Consider the following 22,066-nt stretch of genomic DNA (forward strand, 5'->3'; position numbering starts at 1 on the left):
GCTTGTTACCTTAGGCACCAAGTTTGATTTTTTTTTTGGGAAGGTAGATGGCGTAATGATGGAATCAAAATTTTTATTGATGAGTTCAAAATATAGAAAATAGATAGGAAGTCCAAAGGTTCAATAGGTATCATATTTATAAATTATATATAAACAATGTAATTTTTCGTCAATAAAAATCAAATGAATCTCTCGTGCCTTATAAATTGTCTAGTAGGAATTAGGATTATTCTTTTAACTTGACCTCTCGACAACAAGCTAAGGATCGATGCTATCTTAAGAAATCAATTTACATCAAATTACTCAATAATAACGTCGTTTAGTTTTAATATATTTTTTAATTATTATAATAAAATAATTATTGTAAAAACAAATAATATGATAAAACATTGAATTCAGTTCCGACGAAAACTTATGTTAAAATGAGGTGTATATGAACTATAGTAAACTATGAGTACGTAGAATATAATTGTGAAAAATTCGAATTATTATTTTGGCCAATAATACTAGCGATGACTTTTTCATCATTGTGGATTAATTAATATAACGATATTATTGAAGTTTATCTTATACTGATGAAGTTGGCTTTAATTAAGGAATGTCTGTTTTAAATTTTGAAATACACAAAATAAACACATGGGACAGCACAGAATATATCCAATACCATGACCTAATTAAACAAGTTCTTTCTTTTTCTGAAATGTAATCTTTTCTTTTCTTTTTCTTTTTTAAAGTTTTTATTCATTATTTGAGTAGGAAAAATCAAATATAAGTTCAGTAATTTTGCTAAAGAATTTCATGTGACCTTTAGAGATATTTTTATACATGTTTGTAAGGTACAATACTCCCTCCATTCTATATTAGTTGATCATTTTTTCTTTTTTTTTATATGTATATTAAGAAATCATAAATAAAAAGATAATTTTACTAATTCACCCTTTAAAACACTTCTTCGGAATTTCACAAACAAACGTGTGAACACTTTAAAAAAAATTAATTAAATGCTTTCTTGATTTAGTAAGGTGGACAACTAATATTTGATAATTATTTTTAGTAAGATGATCAACTAATATATAACACATGAAGTATAAAGTAAATACTAATATATTTAAGCATATAATTTTATCATCATATCAGTGTACGTAGCTCGTTGAATCCATAATTCCAATTAACACATATTCAAAGCAATACACATTTATTGGAGGAATTTAAGGAGAGAATTAATTAATGGAGTTAAGAATATGAAGAAAATAATACTAGGGATATTTTTATAGATAGAGGACTAGGAGAGGTTTATATCATAGGCTTGGGCAATACGTAAAGAGTTCCCACTCTATTAATGAAATGTTTTGTGGGGTCTAATGGTTTGGTAGTGTTCAATTATTGAGGTGAGTTTGAAGAACTATTAAAAATATTTATAAGTTCGACACAAAATTATTATTTTAGTAATGCATTAGATAATATATTATTCAAAAATTATAATACAATATTTTAATTAAACTACTAATAATATAATTTACTAGCTATTGCAAATTGTCAAATTACAGTTAGTTACAAAAATTCATCAATGCAAATAATAAATAATAATAACATTAGTAACTAAATATCTTTTAATATAATCTCCCAATATTCTACTAACATTCTCTTTAATAAAAATGCATTTAGTGAGGAATTGGATATATAGAATTATAGTTGGATTCATAATTAATGAGCCCTTTTATTTTATAAAATATAAAAATTTGGAGTAGGTTTTAAAATTATAAAAGAACCTAGATTTTGGGATCTTGTGATTCTGGCTAAATATAATGGCCAATACTTTGACAAATTTTATAACCAAATCTCACCCAAAAAACTACTTGTATTATCTATGGTCAAATGACTCCTAAACTTTGACTTGGCCTTCGTGTGATTTTAGTTCGTTTTTTATGCTCTAATTTATTAATCGAGAATCAATTGGTCAAATCAGATAAATGAAAATTGAAATGATGGGGAGAATTTTTTATTTTCTTTAGTTGTGTCACCTTTGATTACAAGGCGGTGGAAAGTGATGGAAGAGTCTATTTTATTTTATTTTTTTATAAAAAAATCTTAGATTAATTCGTAGTAATTACATGTCATTTTTTTTTATGAATTTTTTTTTATCAAAGCGAAGTCCAAACAGTTTATTCTGTTACTAGTTTTACTCAAGAATGACTCAAACAATACATTTTGATACTAGTTAAATGGTCTAGCACCGGAACAAACTTAAAGTGCCAAAATAAAAAAAATGAAAATCAAATTTGAGGGTATGTTTATATTTTTGGCCTTTTAAAATTTACTGTTCTAAATTGTGATTGTTAAAGAATGACAAAAGTCTCACATTGGTGGTTAATGAGATGGGTGGACTCCTTATAAGACTTGGACAATCATCCTCCCTTTGAGCTAGCTTTCGAGTTGTGAGTTAGGCCTAAGACTTAATTTAACAGTGATCTAATGTTTGACTAAAAAAAAAAAGGTGCAAAAGTAGGTAAAAATACGTTTCCATTCTTTTAATGGAAAGAACTTTTAGGCTGTCAGTCACTTTTTGTCATGATATTGAACTTAGGATTCGTATGTGTTTGAATAATTCAAAGTCTCGATTATCTCTCGGCCTTTCGATTAAAAAAAATAAAATGAGGTTGATGTAGGTGCTTTATTTTGTGGTAGAAATCGAACTCAATAAATTTTGTATTCTGCTAATTACATGAAATAATGTTTTCGTGAACAGGCTTATTACTGCTGAAATTTCCGATAAATGGACGAAAGATTACAAAACCAAATTCAAGTACGTGATCATTTAATAAATCAAATTCCACATAAATGAGAGGACAAACAAAACAAATAATGATATTCTTTTTGTCATATAAATAAACCTTTGATCTACGTGTTTCCTAATTTTGTAGAAATCACGGAGAAATAATTTGGAGTCTAATTCGACTTTTTTTTTTATAAAAAAAATCAAATAACTAATTAAGTGAATATTGTCTATGACGTACGTGAGATAACAATTTGTTTTCTCCATCAATGTGAGACTCACTAGACGCTAGAACGTTCTTGATTTTGTAGCAGAATCCAAGGAGGGAGTTGTAACGGGATGTACTTTCTTGAACATTTTAGTGAACCAACCACCAGAAGAAGAAGAAGAAGAAGACGATTCTTTCAACTGATCGTTACAAATAATTTCATGTGTTGTAGCTTCTTCCTTCTCCAATGTCTTCATCTTCTCCTTGTAAAGCATTTTCATGGCATAAGTCTCAACAAGATAAGTACTACCCGACATATTTGATATATATGTAATTTCTATGTGAAGCAACAATTAATATTTCAGATTTTAGCAAAATATAAGGAATTAAAATAGAGATATTGATATTTGGTTCATCAATATTGTTATGGTATTTTTATAGGCACAAATGGGAATGAGCTTAGAAATTTCGTGGCATTGCATGCATTATTCATTTGGTTTGGCTGTTTTTGTTGAATTTTTTGCTATGTTATGTTTGACGACCTAGGAGCCAAAGTAAATTAACTAATTAGCTTTCTTGTAGCCAACACAATGAATAGGAATTATTATTATTTGTCCATATTTTCGTGGAACTCTTCTATTTAATTTGAGCCATACATCGTATCAGTAGAATAATATTGGACAATGACTGTACTTTAGGCCCTACCATATTGTGACATACCTATAATTAAGGCTCATTTCCATTTTCTTTCCTAGTCATCATTTAAAAATAAAAGTTTTTTTCCAATTATGAATCAGTGATAAATTTATATTGAATAAGATTTTTTTTCTCCATTATTTTCCATCAAAAATAACTCATTGAAAAAAATGCATGATGGAAAACAAATTCACATGCATAGTGGAAAACTTTCTAATTATCTTTTTACTAATTCAATCTAATTATATTTGTGGCAATGTTGGCTATATTAGAGCTAGTATAACCTCTACGGGGGTTAGTTATAAATGTACGTTGACCCGTGATGTGGACTAAGGATTTCGTGCTTGCAAGACTAGAGGTTAATTCAGTGATTTGAAGACTTCAAAATTCATGTTCTATGTTCCAATTTGGAAAAATTACCTAAATACACATCTTATTTTATCATAATCTATAAAAAATTCCTATCATTTTAAAAAAGTTCAAAAATCCTCTCTCGGATACATTATTCTCCTCTCGCTGATACATCCTTATCCTCCTCTCGGATACATCTCTCTCCTCTCTGATACATCCTCACCTATGTATCCAGATGTCCAGTGATGTATCTGAAAGTCCAGTGATGTATCCGGATGTCCTATCCCTTCTCTGATACATCCCTCCCCTCTCGGATACATCCCTCACCTATATATCCGGATGTCCACTGATGTATCTGAAAGTCTAGTGATGTATCCAAAATCCATAAATTTTAAGGGATTTAATTTGTACTTTGAAAAAGAGTAGGGAAATAATGTATAAGCTCTTAACACTGTGTGATTTATGTAAAATATACTTCAAATTTTAGGCACCATATTTTTATTTTCGAACCCCTGCATACAATTTGTGTGGGTACCAATTAATTTCTTGAATATTTATAGTACGGAAATTTTAATTTATGGTAAAAGTTTTTTGTCAAAAGACAATTTTATTCTGCAATTTTGAATCCGATGCCTTTACATAACGATGATAAGTATTGAATTATTTAGCCACCCTACTATATAACTTTGGTGGTTGTAACCTTTTCATGTGAAATGATCGACTAACTAAAATGCGATACTACGTAAGAATTTCAGTATTTCCCGTAACATTATTTTGAACAAATAGACTTGTTTATTTTCTCTTTCATATGTTTAGATATTAAAATAAAATCGATGAAAGATGAAGAAATATACCCTTTTCGATTTAATTTATTTGTTCCATTTCAATTTGAAATGAAATTTAAGAAAGTAAAAGAAAATTTTTGAATTATAATTTTAAATTAAAAATGTGTAAATATATCAAATATCATTTAATCTTGTTGTTTTAACCACGTCACGTGCAAATGTGGACCCGTATTTGAGGTAGGGGGTGTCCATACATTCGTTAATTAGCTTAGAAAGAAGTTATGTATATATACGTAAGCTGAATTGGTGCATTGGTCCAACACTGATCGTGAAGCAAACTGTCCCGCGAATTCAACTCTTGATTGTTGCGTTTTCTTATTGTCATCTTCTTCATTTTTATTATATATAAAAAAGGCATATAAAAAACTGAAGCAAAATTCGAATTAGCAACCTCAAATTGTACACGGGTCAAGATCATAAATCATATATACAAAGAACCATGTTGTATTTTTGTTTAATTTATATTTATTTCAATACCTTTGATTTTATACTTGTTTGATATATAGTAACATTTTCCAATGCTTTGACTAACCAACATCAGTCTCTAGTAGTGCTCCCGTCGTCTTCATTCCCGGGTTTCGCCTTTGATCACGTGGAAACTGGCCACTGTCCAGTTTCATGATCACGGCGGAACCCGATGAGGGGTAGTAGTAGTACTGTTTAGATGAACTTTCTTGAATATTATTTTCATGGGAGAAAAGCAAACCACAACCACCTGAAGAAGAAGACGATGTATTTTCAGCTTCTTAATATTCGCAGCTTCACTGTCCATTTTCTTCTCGATTAGCTTTTCCTTGAATTCTTTCCTTGTGACATAAGCTTCCGCAAGATAAGCACTACCACTCGACATTATATTCAACAATGCTGAAATTTTGGGGAAAAAATCGTTGAGGAATTTAAGAGTATTGTTAATGGGAAATATATGGATCGAATGATAATAATAATACAGGGGTATTTATAGATAGATGGAATTTTTTTTTATTTCATAGGCTTGGGGAATACGTAAAAAGTGAACCAATTTTTATGAAAGCAACAGGTGAATGAATGTTTTTGTTTTCGTTGCCACCCACGATTATCAACTAATTAACACCACCACCTTTGTCGATATTAATAGTTATCATCACTCGTCATTATTTACAATCATTAATATCAATCATATTCATGACAATGTATCATTAATCACTATTGACAATCACCATCATAGTCGCTAGTACTTTATATCGTCCATCACTATCAATATTCATCACCACTAACTATTACTGTAAACCACTTTCACCACTAGCTACTATGTACCCACAGACTATACAACACTAGTACACATTTTGATTGACAAATTTATAATGTTAGGATTTGAGAGCGAGAATCTATGACATTTATATGTGATTTTGCTAAAAGCAATACTGGACATATTATGAAATATTATAAAAATATCTTTTTATTAAATACATAAATTTGAATTATCGTACAAGAATTTAATTTAGGGTAAAAAATCAATATTTAATATCAACTTTACATTATCGATTTTGAAAGCTCATTCTGCTTTTGTTGAATGTTTTGATCACTTCCTATTTTATAGGGTGCTTAAGAAATCATAAATAAAAAGATAATTTTACTAATTCACCTCTTTCTCGCTATCTCGATCGTTACTCTCCCCTCTCTCTCCCTATCTTGATCACTACTCTCCCGTCTCTTATCTCTTTATGCCCCTATCGGCCTTTTCCCATTTCCCCCCTGTATTTCTATATTTTACCCCTTTTTCTCTGTTGTATTTTTATATTAAAATGAATTGAGTATAAGTGAATTTAGAGCAAATGAGTAGTACATGATATCTTTTGTACTTTATATGTATACACCCAGATTGTATTGGTTAATATAGTCTAAATACACGTATGAATACAAATAAAATAAAAGTGAATAAATATAAGTGAAATTAGAGCAAATGAATACAAATGATACAAGAGCAAATAAATACAAGTTAAATTAGAGTGCGAATACATAAAAACCATGTATTTGTTGTTGCTTATGTTTGTATACATCGAACAATATTCGTCTATACAACCTATATTCACAACCTAAATATGTATATGAATACAGTGAATATACTCACATGACACCTTTTTTTTTTTGCCTAACATCTCTAACAGTTACTATAAATGATAAATACCCAGAGTCCCAGACTATAAGTCTATAACCATGAATTATTACTAATTAATAAAAAAACTCAAACTAAAGAGTCATTTTTTGAAATAGCTCAATAATTTTTTTATTACTTTTATTTTGTAGCTTCAACCACATAATTGTCCCAATGGATTAAATTTTGAAATTGGGAAAAGACATAAAATCCCTCCTGAACTTGTCCGCATAACTTACTTTAGCACTTTAACTATACAGGTGTTTAAATACCCCCCTTAACATCTTTTAAGTGTTTTTTTTCAACCCACCCATCACTAGCCCAGTTGGGTGTTGTTGAGTCACACACATTTTTATTCGTCCACGTGTATATTAATTAAATTTCTAATTAATTACTTAAATCTTCATAATAATTTTTTTTTCATCACTAATTGTCTTCCCCAATATTTGTCACCTTCTCAACAACAACTCTTCTTTTTACAGTGCAATTTTCTTCAACTTTTCTTCTTCCATTATATAATAATTTTCTCTTTATGTAAAAAAAAAAAACTTACTCCAATTTTCTTTCTTTTCGTAAGAAAATAGGTTTCAATATTCCATTTGTAGACATCAATTTCCACATTAAACCAACAACTCCTACACCCACCATGATTATATCTAAAAATTGAGCCAAAAACTAAACCCATCGATGAATTTACCCCTCAATCTACAAATTATAATTCAAATTTCAATTGCAAATCCAATTCAGTTTTTAGTTACATCATACCACCTTCCTCGAAAATTAAAAAAATTATTTACATAAAAATGTTAATTTATCAATGAATTGGACGAAATCTCCACAATCAATTTTTTGCCAACAATATTTTTGAATTTTTTTTAGTGGAAATTGGGTTCTTTTTTTGATAACTCTTTAAACTCATAGATCTAATAATCTTTTTTGATGTCGAAAATGGTGTCAATGAATCAAACACCAAAAATTTTTGTCAAAGAAAAACAGAAAAGAAAAGAAGAAGAAAAAATGTGAAAAAAGTTACAGTTGGGAGTAAATGAGTAAATGTTTACCTTGAACTGAATGAAAAGAATAAGAAAGAGAAAGAGTCTTGAGAAAAGAAAAAGAAAGGAAGAAGAAAGATAGACAAAAAAAAAAAAAAAAAACTACAGAGAAGAGAAGTTAATTAAAAAATAAAATGTTTAAAAATTAGTAAAATAAGTTATTAAATATGTCGTTCAATAAAAAGATGACATGTGTCAATTTTTTTGGTTTTTTTCTGTCTCACGCGCTTATAGAAAGTTGGTGATACAAATTTTGCCACGTCACCCTTTAAGGGGTAATTAAATTCACTTCAAATTAAATTAGGGGGATAAACAAACACCCATATAGTTAAAGTGTTAAAGTAAGTTGTGCAGACAAATTCAGGGGGGAATTTATGTATTTTCTCTTTGAAATTTCTAATTCTTAATTACTTTACTCATTCGAAATTCCCAAAACTAGAGATGTTAATATGGTTGGTCCACTCCATTCAGCCCAACCCAAACAAGCTTTAATATTGGATGGGCCAGCTGGGCTGATCTATTTTTTGTATGCGCCAGAAAATGATGATCCAGTCCACAAGTATGTGAGCTACGGATTTTTCCGACCCAACACTTTTTTCTTAAAAGTATATTTTTAATAATCTTTTAAATTAAATTATAATTTAAAAATACTATCATAAATATTGACGAGACAATATTACATGGTGTTAGGGTTACTATTTGTTAATCAAATACACAAATAAAATTAGGGCTCATAAAATTATCTTTATAATATTTATTAAGTTTGATTTCAAGTAAAAACATAAATAGCTAAATAATAATATTAACCTAATTGTTTTTCAGTGATCATAATAAAATATAAAAACTATGACAATATTCCATAGACTATGACCTATGTAGTGATTATCTAGAAGTTTTAGAGAATTTTTATTTTATGTAATATATATTTTATAAACATAATTTGTATTTAAATTGTACTAATATTTTAAAGGCGGAATGACCTGGTAAGCCCTTATACTTGGCTCTGTTTGTAAGTTGGACCCTTATACTTACGATTTTGTCAACTAAAGCCTTAAACTCACTGAAAGATAGTATTTTAAACCCTTTCCTGATCCTATGTGTGCGCGTGTGATACACTTATTTACACGTAGGATTCCACGTCATTTTTAATGACACATAAGAAATTAAAGATTAGACAAATAAAATAAAAATAAAAGCCATATCGCCATATCCCCCATCACATTTCTGCCTCTAACTCCGCCGCTCTCCTCCGTTCATCGTTCTCCGATCAATGGCTCCAAAGAAGGCACAAGCTCCACCTCCATCTTCCAAGCCAGCAAAGTCCGGCGGTGGAAAGCAGAAGAAGAAGAAGAAGTGGAGCAAGGGAGAGCAAAAGGAAAAGGTGAACAACATGGTGTTGTTCGACAAGTCGACATACGATAAGCTACTCTCTGAAGCTCCTAAGTATAAGCTTATCACTCCTTCTGTCCTCTCCGATCGTCTCAGGATTAGTGGATCACTTGCTAGGAAGATTTGATGGCTAGAGGTTCAATCAGGATGGTGTCTGCTCATGCTAGCCAGCAGATCTACACCAGGGCTACCAACACTTAATATGCGTTATTTCATTTGCTTACATAGCTCTTGTAGGGGCTACTTGTTTTAGAAATTTCTAAGCTTATTTTGGAAAATATCAGGACATGAGCTACACAGCTATTTTGAGCAATAATTTTGATCACAATTACTATTTTGACTATGCTGGCTATTTAATTGAGTTATTTATCTATAAAAAAAGCATACCCTGTAACTTTTATTATTTTCTCCATTTTTGCTCTCAAATTGAGCACAAATTCATTTCAAATGGGTAGAATTCTTACCAATTTGACTTGAATTTTACATTATTGGTTCACAAACCCAACAAATCTCTATACAATTTTAAATTTATTTTATAAATTCACAAAACCCATTTGTTATTTTTGAAGCTTCATCAAGCTTATCAATGAAGTTTTTCATTTTTCAATACCCACTATCACCAAAAGATACGCACGAAATCTTGAAAAAACAAACATGGCAAAACGAAAAGAACTAGGAGGAAAATTGATTTGCAGCAAAAAGAATGAACTTTGAGAAAATATTTAGGGGTGGGACAGTATGTGGGGGTGTTAAGAAAAAGAACAAGGGAAATGATGGGTGAATCCAAAGAAAGAAGGAAAGAAGTGGAATGGGTATAAGAAATTTTGTTGGGGTGGGGGCTTTGAAGACTTCCCCCTCCTTTTTTTTTTGTTGTTTTCATTTTATTTTTTTAATGTTTTTTTCATATTAATTTTATACATACTTGCTTTAAAACGCGTGGAATTACGCATCGTTCCAAGTCAGCAATATTAATGCCACATGTGTTCAGTCAATGGTCAGAAGTGTTTAAGTTATTATGTTTTATCGAGTTCAAGGGTCCAGTTGACAAAGTCGTAAGTATAAGGGTCCAACATACAAACATAATCAAGTACAAGGATCTCCCAAACCATTCTGCATATTTTAAACTTTAAACAAATATTGAATTTAGACTCTTGTTATTTTTAATACTCTATTTTATTTTTATTTTTATATTAATATTTATTTGGTCCACGAGTCGGCCCTATCCATATTTGTCAAGTCGCACAAATCGATAGACTTATTGCTAAAAAACCCTTTTCATAAATGGGCATAAAAAATTATAATTTAATTCTATCAAATCACGAGTTAGATCAGAACAACCCAACGGGCCTAGTCTATATTGAATGCTCTACCCAAAACCCTTTCTCGTAGCTTCGCTCCATTTCAGCAAATTTGAGAGATTCAATGTCGAAGAAACAAAAGAACAGAGTCCCCGGAGATGGAGTCGAAACCCTAGATCGTATCAGTGAGTCGCCGGACGTTCTCCTGGTACAAATTCTCTCTCTTTTGCCGACCGAAGATGCCGTCAAATCATGTGTTCTCTCAAAGAGGTGGCGTTATCTCTGGACTTCAATTCATACTTTCCTTTTCAGTAATAGAAATTACAACAAACTCGAAAACTTCATATCCTTTGTGGACAACGTTTTAACTCATTCAACTTGTTCCAAAATCAAAAAATTCCAACTCGATTTTCATCATACAGACTGGAAATTTCATTCGGAAATCAGCCAATGGCTCAATTTTGCTGTGGAAAACAAAGTAGAAGATGTTTCGTTAGATGCACACTTATATTTTTATCCAAGTGCTGACGAACTCGCTTATGAATTGCCTTTAACTATGTACACTTGTTCGTCATTGATTACATTGTATTTGAGCCATTGGGTGTTTGATAAAGGATTGAACATAGCTTGGAACTCTCTAAAGAGCCTAACTTTGGACTCAATAGAGTTAGAAGCTGATGATATTGTGATATTACTGTCAAGTTGTCCTGCTTTGGAAACTTTGGAGCTGTCGTTTTGCAAGGTTTGTCGTCGTATAGAAATTACTTCTTCTAATTTAAAGAGACTAACGTTGACATACCCTTCAGAGCCTCTGAATGGAGAATATGATTCTTTGGAAATTTTTGCCCCACATCTTAAGCATTTGGATATTTCAGGAGAACTTGGAGATTTCAAGTGTATGCTAGTAAATATCTCCTCTTTGGTTATTGCCAGACTCGCTTTTAGCATCTGTTGTATCACTGACTACTGGAACAAAGAGGATATTAAGGAAGACAGTTGTCGTGATTATCACCAAGTTATCAGAAACCTTATTCTAGACTATCTTCAAAAGTTGAGTTACGCAACTGAGCTAATAATTGGATGTTGGTTTGCAGAGGTTTGTTTCTATTCACGTCTTCTCTATTTGATTTTTAGCAAAGAATTGCTGGATGTAAGCCTAAGAAAGTGGAGTCTTTAGAATATCATACAATTATAAATTTTTGCAAACATGAGAATTTCACCTTTTGTTACTTTTATCATCATCATGTTTATTTTCTCAATTTGTTTATCTTACTTCTCTTTTTAGTCCGTTAAAAAAGAATGTCTCTTTCGTTTTTGACAACTTTTTAATTCTAATTTTCCACGTGACATGTTTAAGACCATAAGATTAAAGAATATTTTGGTACATTCTACGTATCTTTAGTTTAGGACCACAAAATTCAAAAGTCTTATTTACTTTCTTTAACTCTGTGCCAAGTCAAAACCGGACAAACAAATTGAAACGGAGGGAATATTTCTAACTGGCAATAGATTATTTTAGAAACTAAGCTTTTGCCCTCGAGTGTTTGGATGGTTAGATTTGTCATAGCACTATCTTTTTGTTGTGGACTACTCTTTCTTTCTAGTTGGTTCTTTCTCTACACTCCACTAATTTCTTTGAGATTATTTCACCAGGTCGTGTTCATGATGAAACTTGAAGGAGTGATGCTTCCAGAATTGCGATGCAAATGTCTAACTCTAGAGTTGCGTGTATCAGAGTATAATCTGTATGGAATAGCCAGTCTTTTGCAAACCTCGCCTCTTTTGGAGTCGCTCAACATAAACATCACATATGAGGTCACAATTTTTTTCTATTTATGCTCTTCTTTTTACATTCATTCACTTTTTGAAGTTCTAAACCCCCTTAATTCCCTCCAAAGGAGTTTCTTAAGGAGAATGGTAATATAATATCATTAAAAATATTTCGTCATTTTAGAACAAAAATGGTTAAGGTTGTTGCTTTCTATTCAGTAAACGGGCTCAAGAAAGAAAATGATCATTGACAATTAAACCTCTTTTTGCGCGGTTTATGTACTGTACGTGTGTTTCTGATAGGTATTTGCTATTATGATCATTTGCTGAGAACTACTCAGCATTTATGTGTTTTGAGAATTGTTCTACTTTGAGATCATTAAAGTCTTCTATGGACTATTTCCATATGACTGTAGACCTGCCTTGGATCCTGATTTTATTGTTTGTTCCAGTATTGCGATCCCCCCTGCTAGCTTGAGCAAAGCTATTTCGCTGAAGTAGATAACATCAATTTGCCGAGTTGGATTCCAAACACGGTGTTTCCCAATCTCAAGAATGTTAAGATTGTCGGCTGTGGAACAAGATGTTTGAAAAGGTGGTCTGAAGAAGGCTTTTGTAAGCTTATTGAACTTTCTAACTTTCTACTAAAGAATGCAGTGGCTTTGCAGAAACTTGTTATCGTAGCAAAGAGAAGAAAATGCTCCACTTGTTCAGAGAACTGTGTGTCCCGGCATTTATCACAGTTGGCTAAGAAATTGTTAGACAGTCCAAGATTATCAACAAATTTTGTGATTATGTACCAAGAGTTAGCTTAGCATGACCATACTGGAAGTTGTGTTGTTTCGGCATACTAGAAATGTTTACCTCATATTTTAGCTTTTTATTTAATGCAAATACAATTTTGAACTTGTGGTAGTCCAAATGTTATGATGTGCAGCTGTTTGGTTTGTTAGAATCCTTTGATTGTTGCACTCTAGACATTGCATATGTGTTTTGAATGTCGCAAGATTCTATGATACGGACATGGTTCTCTCTCTGTTTTTTTTACTTGGAAGAAAATGGTTCCCACTACTTTATTTAAGCAAATAATCTGTAGCTATATGAGGCTTACAGTGTTGTTTAATGCTTTTACTTGAGGTTATGCTCATAATTAGACTGTTCAATTGCATATAATTGCTTGAGGTTATGCTCATAATATGATTGTTCGATAACATCAATTCCCGGGGATATGATATGTAAGCCATTGCAGGTAAATCATTAGGGAGGTTAAAGATGTCAAAAGTCCATAAATCTAGCATACTTGGAGGAGATAACCCCCAAAATAATGGCCACCTAGATAATCCGAGCAACATTGTCTGAGAGATTGACTGTACCATATTTATGCTGTCATTCATTTTCTTGTGAGAGAAACTTTAGGATGATGACATTTGTGTGAAGTTACTGCTAGTGTCTCTTTGTTGTTTTCCTTAATAGCTCTTGGAAGTCAACAAACTCCGAGCTTGTTGATGTTTTAGTCTCTTGATGGATAACAAAGATTGTGGAGGGCTTACAACACATCTCGTGGTACATAACAAAGTTTATTTAGATGTGATATGAGGTGAAGAAAGGATTATTGATATCTAATATGTTCAGGAGTTGCTTGAGTTGTACACATTGTTGGGCTGTTGTATCCTGGAGGAGACAAGTCAAGAGTGATACTATTGGATCCGTGTGGATTATGCCGCATTCAACATGAATCTTCTTAAAGAAAACGAGATATCCATGCCTCAACCTAAAAATTATTTGTTCATTTTTTGTCATTTTATTTGAACTATAATTTATTATATTTGTGGTATATTAGACCAACACCAAATGTTATTATACCTTAGAATTGTACGTGCACATTGAGATTTTCTCGCGACTCTCTTGGTTTGATGGTGGATGATGTGATCCTAATGATAATAGCTCGTGTCTTGCAGAACAATTTTTGTGTTGGACAATGGACATACGATCCTTATTTTCCTAGTGTTACATTACCCTCATATTTATACCTTTCGTGTTTTCATCTCTTATGTCGTTGGTCTTTAATTTTTGCCCAGTGATAATAGAAGTTCCTTAGAGACTGGAATTATGTTGGGGCATAACTTATAGATATTAGGATATACAAATATGAACTTATACTCTGAGGTATTTTTTTTAATTAAAAAGGAATAAATTGAAGACCGACATAAAAAATGAGCAAAAATGACAAAAATAGTGTTCACTGATTACTTTCCTATTTTTGAAAAGTTATAATAGTAACAATGCCATTTTATTTACAAACATGTATTAAAACGTAGTCATTTTTAAAATAAAAATTTACACCTAAAAACTAAAGTCGGATCAGATAAACCAAAATAAAAAAAGATTTGGCACCAATTTTTTGGGAATTCCCAAAAACCCTTCCCCTCTTAAAATCACGGATTCGCGCCATTCCAGCAAAAATGTCGGCTCTACTGTGAGAGATCCAATGTCGACGAACGGAGTCCGTGAAGTTGAAAAAACCCTAGATCGTATCAGTAAGTTGCCGGACGCAGTTCTCATACAAATTCTCTCTCTTCTGCCGACGAAAGATGCCGTCGCATCATGTGTTCTCTCAAAAAGGTGGCGTTATCTCTGTAATTCAATTGATAATTTCCATTTCGATGGTTGTAGCTACTACAACAATGTAGAAAATTTCGTATTTCTAGTGGATCATGTTTTATCTCATTGTACTTGTTCCAAAATCAAAAAATTCCAACTCATTTTACCTTATAACTCTGAGTGGAACTTTGATTTGAGTATCAGCCGATGGATGAATTTTGCTGTGGAAAGAAAAGTGGAAGATGTTGTATTGTGTTTATGTGATGACAATTTCACTTTCGAATTGCCTATATCTATTTGTACTTGTTCCTCATTGATTACATTGGATTGGAGCTGTTGTGCGATTGATAAAGAATCGGTTATACAGTGGAAGTCGTTGAAGAGCCTAAAGTTGAACTATGTTTTTATAGATAATGACGATCTCGCGAAGATTTTGTCAGGTTGTCCTGCTTTGGAAACTCTGGAGTTGTCTTTATTTGAAGGTTTTCGCCGTCTAGAAATCACTTCTTCGAATTTAAAGAGACTATCATTAGGAAGCTACTGGTGGTTTTATGGCAGAGCTGATGAACCTTTGGAAATTATTGCCCCGTATCTTCAGCATTTGGAAATTTCAGGAGACCTTGATTATCTCAAGTGTAAGCTAGTAAATGTCTCCTCTTTGGTTACTGCTACACTTACTTTTAACATTACATGTATAACTGAGATCGAGGGGTTTGCTGACGAAGATGGTTGTAGTGATTATCATCAAGGTTTTAGAAATCTCGTTCTGGATTATCTTCAAAAACTAAGTTATGCAACTGAGCTAACAATTGGACGCTGGTTTGCAGAGGTTTGTTTTCATGTCAAAAGACCTTATTCTCTATTTAAGTTCAAGTGAACATTGCGGAATGTAAACTTGTGAAAGAGAAGAGCCTTCAGAATCTAATAAAATTATGAACTTCTGTATACACGAAAATTTTAGTGAGAATATTTTTTGATCGACTAACTGAATTTTTTATCCATATAAATTGATCTTTCTCTTCGCCTTTTGTGGTCTTCCTATCTACTATTTGAAGTTTGGATATTTTTAGAAACTAGATTTTCTGCATTGCTATTCATTAAAGTGGTTAGATGGTTAGATTAACAATTATAAAGTACATAAATTTGTCATAGCACTATTTTTTTGTGGATTATTTTTTCTCTATCCTTCACTAATTTCTTTGAAATTATTTCACCAGGTCGTGTTCATGTTGCGACTCGAAGGTGTGTCGCTACCAAAATTGAGATGCAAGTGTCTAACTTTAGAGATGTACGTGACAAAGAATAATTTGTATGGAGCAGCTAGCCTTTTGCAGAACTCGCCTCTTTTGGAGACACTCAACATACCCTTGAGAGCTAGAGCTGTAATTTCTCGCAATTTATTCTTTGCTTTTAAATCTTTGATTTTTTAAGTTTTAAGAACTCCCCAGCCCCAACCTCACCAGTTCAAATATTTTCTTAAGGAGGATGGAAATATTAATTTAATTAACACTAAGAATTTTTTTTGTCACTGTAGTTGCTTTCTATCTGGTAAATGTACTTAGAAAGCAATGGTGACAAACTAAGCCTTGTTTACTTTTCATCTACTGCTTGAGCATATCTGGTAGGGATAAGATATTGTAATCAATTGCTGAGAACTGTTCCAAGGTTTGTGGATTCTGAAAATTATTCTATATTAGACTATTGCAAATGCACTTCCTTTTTGTGTTACATGGTATATTCCCATTTCTGTTGTGGATCTCCATTTGATTCTGATTATATTATCTACTACAGTTTAATGATTTCCGCTGCCAACTTGAGCTACGTTATTTGGACAAAGGACGTCATATAATCTTGCAGAGTTGGATTTCAAACACTGTGTTTCCCAATCTCAAGAATGTTACGTTTGATGCCTGCATATATGAATGTAGAAAAAAGTGGTTTGGAGGGGGCAATGATAAGCTTTTCGAACTTTCAGTATTTCTACTAAAGAATGCAACGGCTTTGAAGAAGTTTGTCATTGTATCAAAGAGGAGAATCTGCAGGGAATGTTCAGAGAGCTGTGTGTCCCAATATTTATCAGGATTGGCTAAGAAATTGTTAGACAGCCCAAGATCATCTAAGAAGCTTTTGATTATTTACCAAGAGTCTGCTTTGGATTGACTAGAGTAGAAGTTTTGTTTTGGCATACTAGAAATGTCACTGTATATTGTAGCTTTTGATTTACTGCAGATGCAAATTATTAACTGGTGGCATTCTAGTCGTTGCATATATGTGTTTGTAATTTTCTTGCAAAACTGTCGAGATCGGCAAACCTACAAGACATGTTTATTTACTCAGACATAAGTTGGTATTTTGTCTTTTTAACTTCATCAAACTCTGGCTTGAGGAACTCTCCTGCAACATTATTTCAATGTTATGTAGCCAAGAAGAGATGTCAGCTGTAGATGATGTTTACTTCATTTTCCCTCTGTTTTCTTATCAGCTTATTCTGTCTTATTTTCTTTGATTTGAAGGCAACCTTCACAGGGCACCTAGGAATGATAACGAGGCAGGGCTGGTCTGTCCTGTTGTGTGTGGTGCGGGTTGAAGCAATTTTTTTGAAAATCATAAGCGGGGTGGGGTGGTATGTGCCTCGTGGGTTAGACGAATGTAAGTTTAAGACTCGTTTCTTTGATCGTTTGACTGTCTGTGGTTGTATTCAATGGAGAAATACGGTGAGTGAGTACTCATATAGCTAATTTTAACTTATTTGAAACTTTGGCAAATATCCAGACTTCGGCCTTATTTATTTTCATTAAGATTAATCTTTTCTCAAAGCATATTTAAGTGCCTATGGTAAAATATCTACTTTGATTGCTCTTCTTTTCTTTACTTTATTTGACTAAAGTTGTGGACATCTTGTTGATCTTCTTAAACTCTATTTTCAAAACTAAAAACTAGCATTGAAAATGGAGAATACAAAATATTAAATTGATTGATTGATAGTTGAAAAAAATGAGTAAGAAGGAAGTTGCTCTCAAAAAAAGAAATTAAAGCCCGAGTTTGAGAGAGAAATAAATGCAGTCTGAATAGAACTCTTTCATAGATCAGATGTATTCAGACTATTAAAAGATACTCTAAAAAAAAACAACTATATATTGGACTTAGGTTTAAATGCAAACTAATCAGGTCTACAGGCTTAAATAGGTTTAGTAACCGTTCTTCTCAATTTTGAGCCATAACTCAGATCAAAACAATGGATTCCCGCAGTAATTGCCCGGCGTCAAAGAAACAAAAGAAGAGTATCGCCGGAGTTGAAGAAACCGTCGACAGAGTCAATGATTTACAAAAGAAGAGTGTCGCCGGAGTCGAAGAAACCGTCGACCGAATCAGTGATTTGCCAGACTCTCTTCTTATTCAGATTCTCTCTCTTTTGCCAACAAAGGATGCCTTCACAACCTCTATTCTCTCGAAAAGGTGGCAGTATCTCTGGACTTCAATTGATAACTTCATTTTTAATTGTAGCAATTATGGAGAAAATTTCGTACCCTTTGTTGATTATGTATTAGCTCATTCCGATTCGCCCAAAATTAAAAAATTTGAACTCGACTACACGAACGAGTTTGTGTACGACTACCAATCTCAAATCAGTCAATGGCTTAGTTTTGCTGTTAAAAGAAAAGTGGAACATGTTGTACTCTGGTCCACTGATTTAATGGCGGACGAATGCACAATGACTCAATCTTTCTGTGCATGTTCGTCGTTGATATCATTAGTTTTGGGTCCAATTAAGTTTGATGTTGATGTGGTCATAGCCTGGAAGTCTCTAACGAGCATAAAGTTGGGGAATTTGTTTTTAGACAATGACACAATTGCAAACTTATTGTCAGGATGTCCTGCATTGGAAACTATGGAATTATATGATTTAGTTTTGATTAAGGGTCCTTGTCGCATGGAAATTTCGTCTTCAAAATTAAAGACATTGAAGCTGAAAGGTCATTGGAAAGTAGGTCTTCAATTTTATCGTCGTATTTTGGAAATATATGCCCCATATCTTCAGCATTTGGAAATTTCAGGAGATCTTTATGATCTCAGGTGTATACTTTTTGATGTGTCCTCCGTTGTTACTGCTAAGCTTACCTTCAACGTTAGGTGTATCAAAGACATCCTAGATGATCATTGTCAGGAATTTGATCCTCATGAAGACAGTTGTAGTTACTATCATCATTTCCTCAAGATCCTCATCCACACTTATCTTCTAGCGTTCCGTAATGCAAACGAGTTAACAATTGGAGCTTTGTTCGCAGAGGTTTGTTTCTATCTCAGAGTCCTGTTCTCTGTTTGTTATTAGCAGACAGTTGTTTCTATCACAGAGGTCTGTTTGTTCAAATTACTGGATTATTTGCAGAAACTTGTGGCCTTTTTGTGCTTTTTAGTCAACTTTCTGATGTTTGATATTTCTTGTCATATTGGCAAAAGAAATATCTGAAAACCAGGATTCTTGTGCGTCATGTTGCTTAAAGTGTTTAGATGATTTGATTTGTCACATAACTTTTCTTGCTGTGGAGTACTTCCTTTTTGTTGTTATTGTTTTCTCCATTCTTTATATTATTAGTTTAATTGGAATTGTTGCACCAGGTTCTGTGTATGTTGCAGTTCCAAGGGATTCCGCTTCCAGAATTGAAATGCAAATATCTGACTCTAGAGTTGCATGAGGAGAAGTTTAGTTTGTATGGAGTTGCTGGCCTTCTGCGAGCATCACCTCATGTAGAGACACTCAACATAGATATATCAACGGTGGCACTCGACACAGATATATCAACAGATCATGTAACTTCCTGGAACTTCCTCTCTTCTTTTTACATCCATTCATTTTATGAAGTTTAACCACCCCCCCCTGAAAATGTTTCTGAAGGAGAATTTTAATATCTTTAAATATCAGTAAGAAGTTTGCTTTTTTCAATGCAAAGCTTCACGTTAATAGGTTGATGTTGTTGGTTTCTTTACGGCAAATGAGCTCTGAAACGAAAAGGGTTTAGTACCATCACTCTTTGCTTGGGTTACATACGCCATGAATCTTTAAGATATGAACAACATCATAATCTTTTTACAAGTACCATTTAGATTTGTTGGTTCTGAAATTTTCTGTACCAAACACGTCTACTGTGAAATCATTTTTGTCACTTCTGTGCAACGTCCATTAGGGTAACCTGCATTTGGTCCTAATTATGTTTTCTGTCTCCAGCTCGAAGATTCCCACTGCTGCTTTGAGTTAGCATATTTGGCCAAAGGAGATGATATTGATTTGCAAAGTTGGATTTCAAGCTTTGGGTTCCCCTACCTGAAGAATGTTAAGATTATCAGCTCCTCCGGAGTGTGCTTTAAGGATCATTTCAAACAGGGCTTTGACAAGCTTTTGAAACTTTCAGAATGTCTGTTAAAGAATGCAACGGTTTTGGAGAAGTTCGTGATATCAAAGAGCATAAAGTGTGAGATATGTTCAATCAACTGTGTGTCCGCAAGTTTATCTCAAATGGCTGAGAAATTGTTAGGTTGCCCAAGATCCTCCACGAATTGTATGATTATCTACTAGGAGTGAGCTTTTCATGACTAGACTGCAAGTAGTTTTCTATCTTAGGATACAAGAGATGTTACCTTGTATTGAGTTTTTGATAAAGACTTCGTGCAATCATGAAACTTTATGATATATAGTGTACGTTTTGCTACCTTGCTTCGTCAATAGCATCGAGGTCTATGATTGTGTAAAGATTCCGATTTTGGTTTTATTTTTTCTTTTCTTGGAAAGGAGGAGCTCTGCATTATTTGTTTACTTCAAATAATTTTTAGCATTTGTGATTGAGGCTTTCAGTTCTATTATTGAACCATTATATTTGGCTTCAAGTCACATAGGAACGTTTGATCAGATCTCTTTGTTTGAATCGCCTGAAATCTCCATTCTTCAGGCAGAATTTAGATGGCCGAGACAGTGACAAGGGGTTTCAAAATTTTTGCATTAAGCTTCACTAGTATACATAAATATCCTAGCTGCAAGGTACTTTAAAAAAAATGAGGCAAATGTGTTATTTGCAGTTTTGATGATTTGACAAATCAAGGGACCTTGTAAAGGGAGCTGATCCTTGTGTCGATATGTACACAAATGACAAGCTGGAAAAAGTACAAAAGTTTGGTGAGGTTGGTGCACAGTCTCCAAGTGTGACAGAATCCTCGGCCAATAGCATGGCCTTGAAGGTTGTGTCTATCCTTCATAAGGTCATCCTCTATAGACACAACCTTAGTTTTTGCATTCCTGAAATTCTCAAGAACTCAAGCAAAAACCACTCCTTTCAAGAAGTATTCTCCTCAAGAGCAATAGGGACCTGATAGAGCTGCTTGCGTCTTAGTTGTCTTAGGTTTTTACTTCCGTGCTTAAGTTGTAAATCTATTCCTAAGTTATAAAGGAAATAGATCTTTTGTTCAGTTCATCCTAAAGTCTAAGTCAATTGTGATTAACTGATTTAGTGGGCAGCAGTGTTGCTGCTTAATCAAATTCTAAGTCATCTAGTTAGGTGGTTTAGTGGGCAACCTTGTGTGTTGCTTAGTTACAGTCTAAGTTATCAGGTGTTGGGTAGCTTAGTGGGCAATAGTGTTATTGCTTAGTTGTTCTCTTTGTAGTAGAGTTGCTACATTGAGGGGGAAGGGATTTAGAGGTAAATTCCTAGGTTGCAAGCAGTTGTAATCTGAATTGTTGCTCTGTTTGAGAGAAATGGAGTTGGGTTGAAAAGCCTGTGAGGACAGGTCGTGGTTTTCACCGCCCTTGAGCTAGGGGGTTTCCACGTTAATTGCTTGCGTTGTTTTCTCTACTGTTTGTACTTGCATTATTGTTATTACTGTGTCAAGGGACCAAGTCCGTTGACTGTTAGTGGACGCATACATTCCAACAAAATGGCTGCAAGTTAAAATGCAATGTACTAGA

General features: G+C 33.0%; 2 protein-coding genes and 1 pseudogene across 2 annotated transcripts; all 3 read left to right on the forward strand.

The window, feature by feature from the left end:
• Positions 1-9,240: 9,240 nt before the first annotated feature.
• Positions 9,241-9,814, forward strand: LOC102584646 (40S ribosomal protein S25 pseudogene; annotated as a pseudogene).
• Positions 9,815-10,867: 1,053 nt separating this feature from the next.
• LOC102600708 (F-box/LRR-repeat protein At3g03360-like) lies at positions 10,868-13,530 on the forward strand. The gene is made up of 3 exons (XM_015311594.1): positions 10,868-11,839; positions 12,397-12,558; positions 12,966-13,530. Exons 1-3 carry the CDS (start codon positions 10,868-10,870, stop codon positions 12,984-12,986), a joined length of 1,155 nt encoding a protein of 384 aa, XP_015167080.1. The 3' UTR covers positions 12,987-13,530.
• Positions 13,531-15,001: 1,471 nt separating this feature from the next.
• LOC102601065 (F-box protein At5g03100-like) lies at positions 15,002-17,274 on the forward strand. The gene is made up of 2 exons (XM_006354018.1): positions 15,002-15,943; positions 16,906-17,274. Exons 1-2 carry the CDS (start codon positions 15,002-15,004, stop codon positions 17,272-17,274), a joined length of 1,311 nt encoding a protein of 436 aa, XP_006354080.1.
• The last annotated feature ends 4,792 nt before the right edge of the window (positions 17,275-22,066 follow it).

Source organism: Solanum tuberosum, unplaced genomic scaffold (genome assembly GCF_000226075.1).
Source record: "Solanum tuberosum cultivar DM 1-3 516 R44 unplaced genomic scaffold, SolTub_3.0 scf00164, whole genome shotgun sequence".
Lineage (NCBI taxonomy): Eukaryota > Viridiplantae > Streptophyta > Magnoliopsida > Solanales > Solanaceae > Solanum > Solanum tuberosum.

What these genes read in the sequence shown, in the direction of transcription:
- LOC102601065 (XM_006354018.1), top strand. Translation starts at nt 15,002, where the DNA reads ATGTCGACGAACGGAGTCCGTGAAGTTGAAAAAACCCTAGATCGTATC. An exon ending in TTGGACGCTGGTTTGCAGAG is followed by an intron (nt 15,944 to 16,905) that starts GTTTGTTTTCAT and finishes TATCTACTACAG; the next exon opens with TTTAATGATTTCCGCTGCCA.
- LOC102600708 (XM_015311594.1), top strand. Translation starts at nt 10,868, where the DNA reads ATGTCGAAGAAACAAAAGAACAGAGTCCCCGGAGATGGAGTCGAAACC. An exon ending in TTGGATGTTGGTTTGCAGAG is followed by an intron (nt 11,840 to 12,396) that starts GTTTGTTTCTAT and finishes TTATTTCACCAG; the next exon opens with GTCGTGTTCATGATGAAACT. An exon ending in ACATAAACATCACATATGAG is followed by an intron (nt 12,559 to 12,965) that starts GTCACAATTTTT and finishes TGTTTGTTCCAG; the next exon opens with TATTGCGATCCCCCCTGCTA.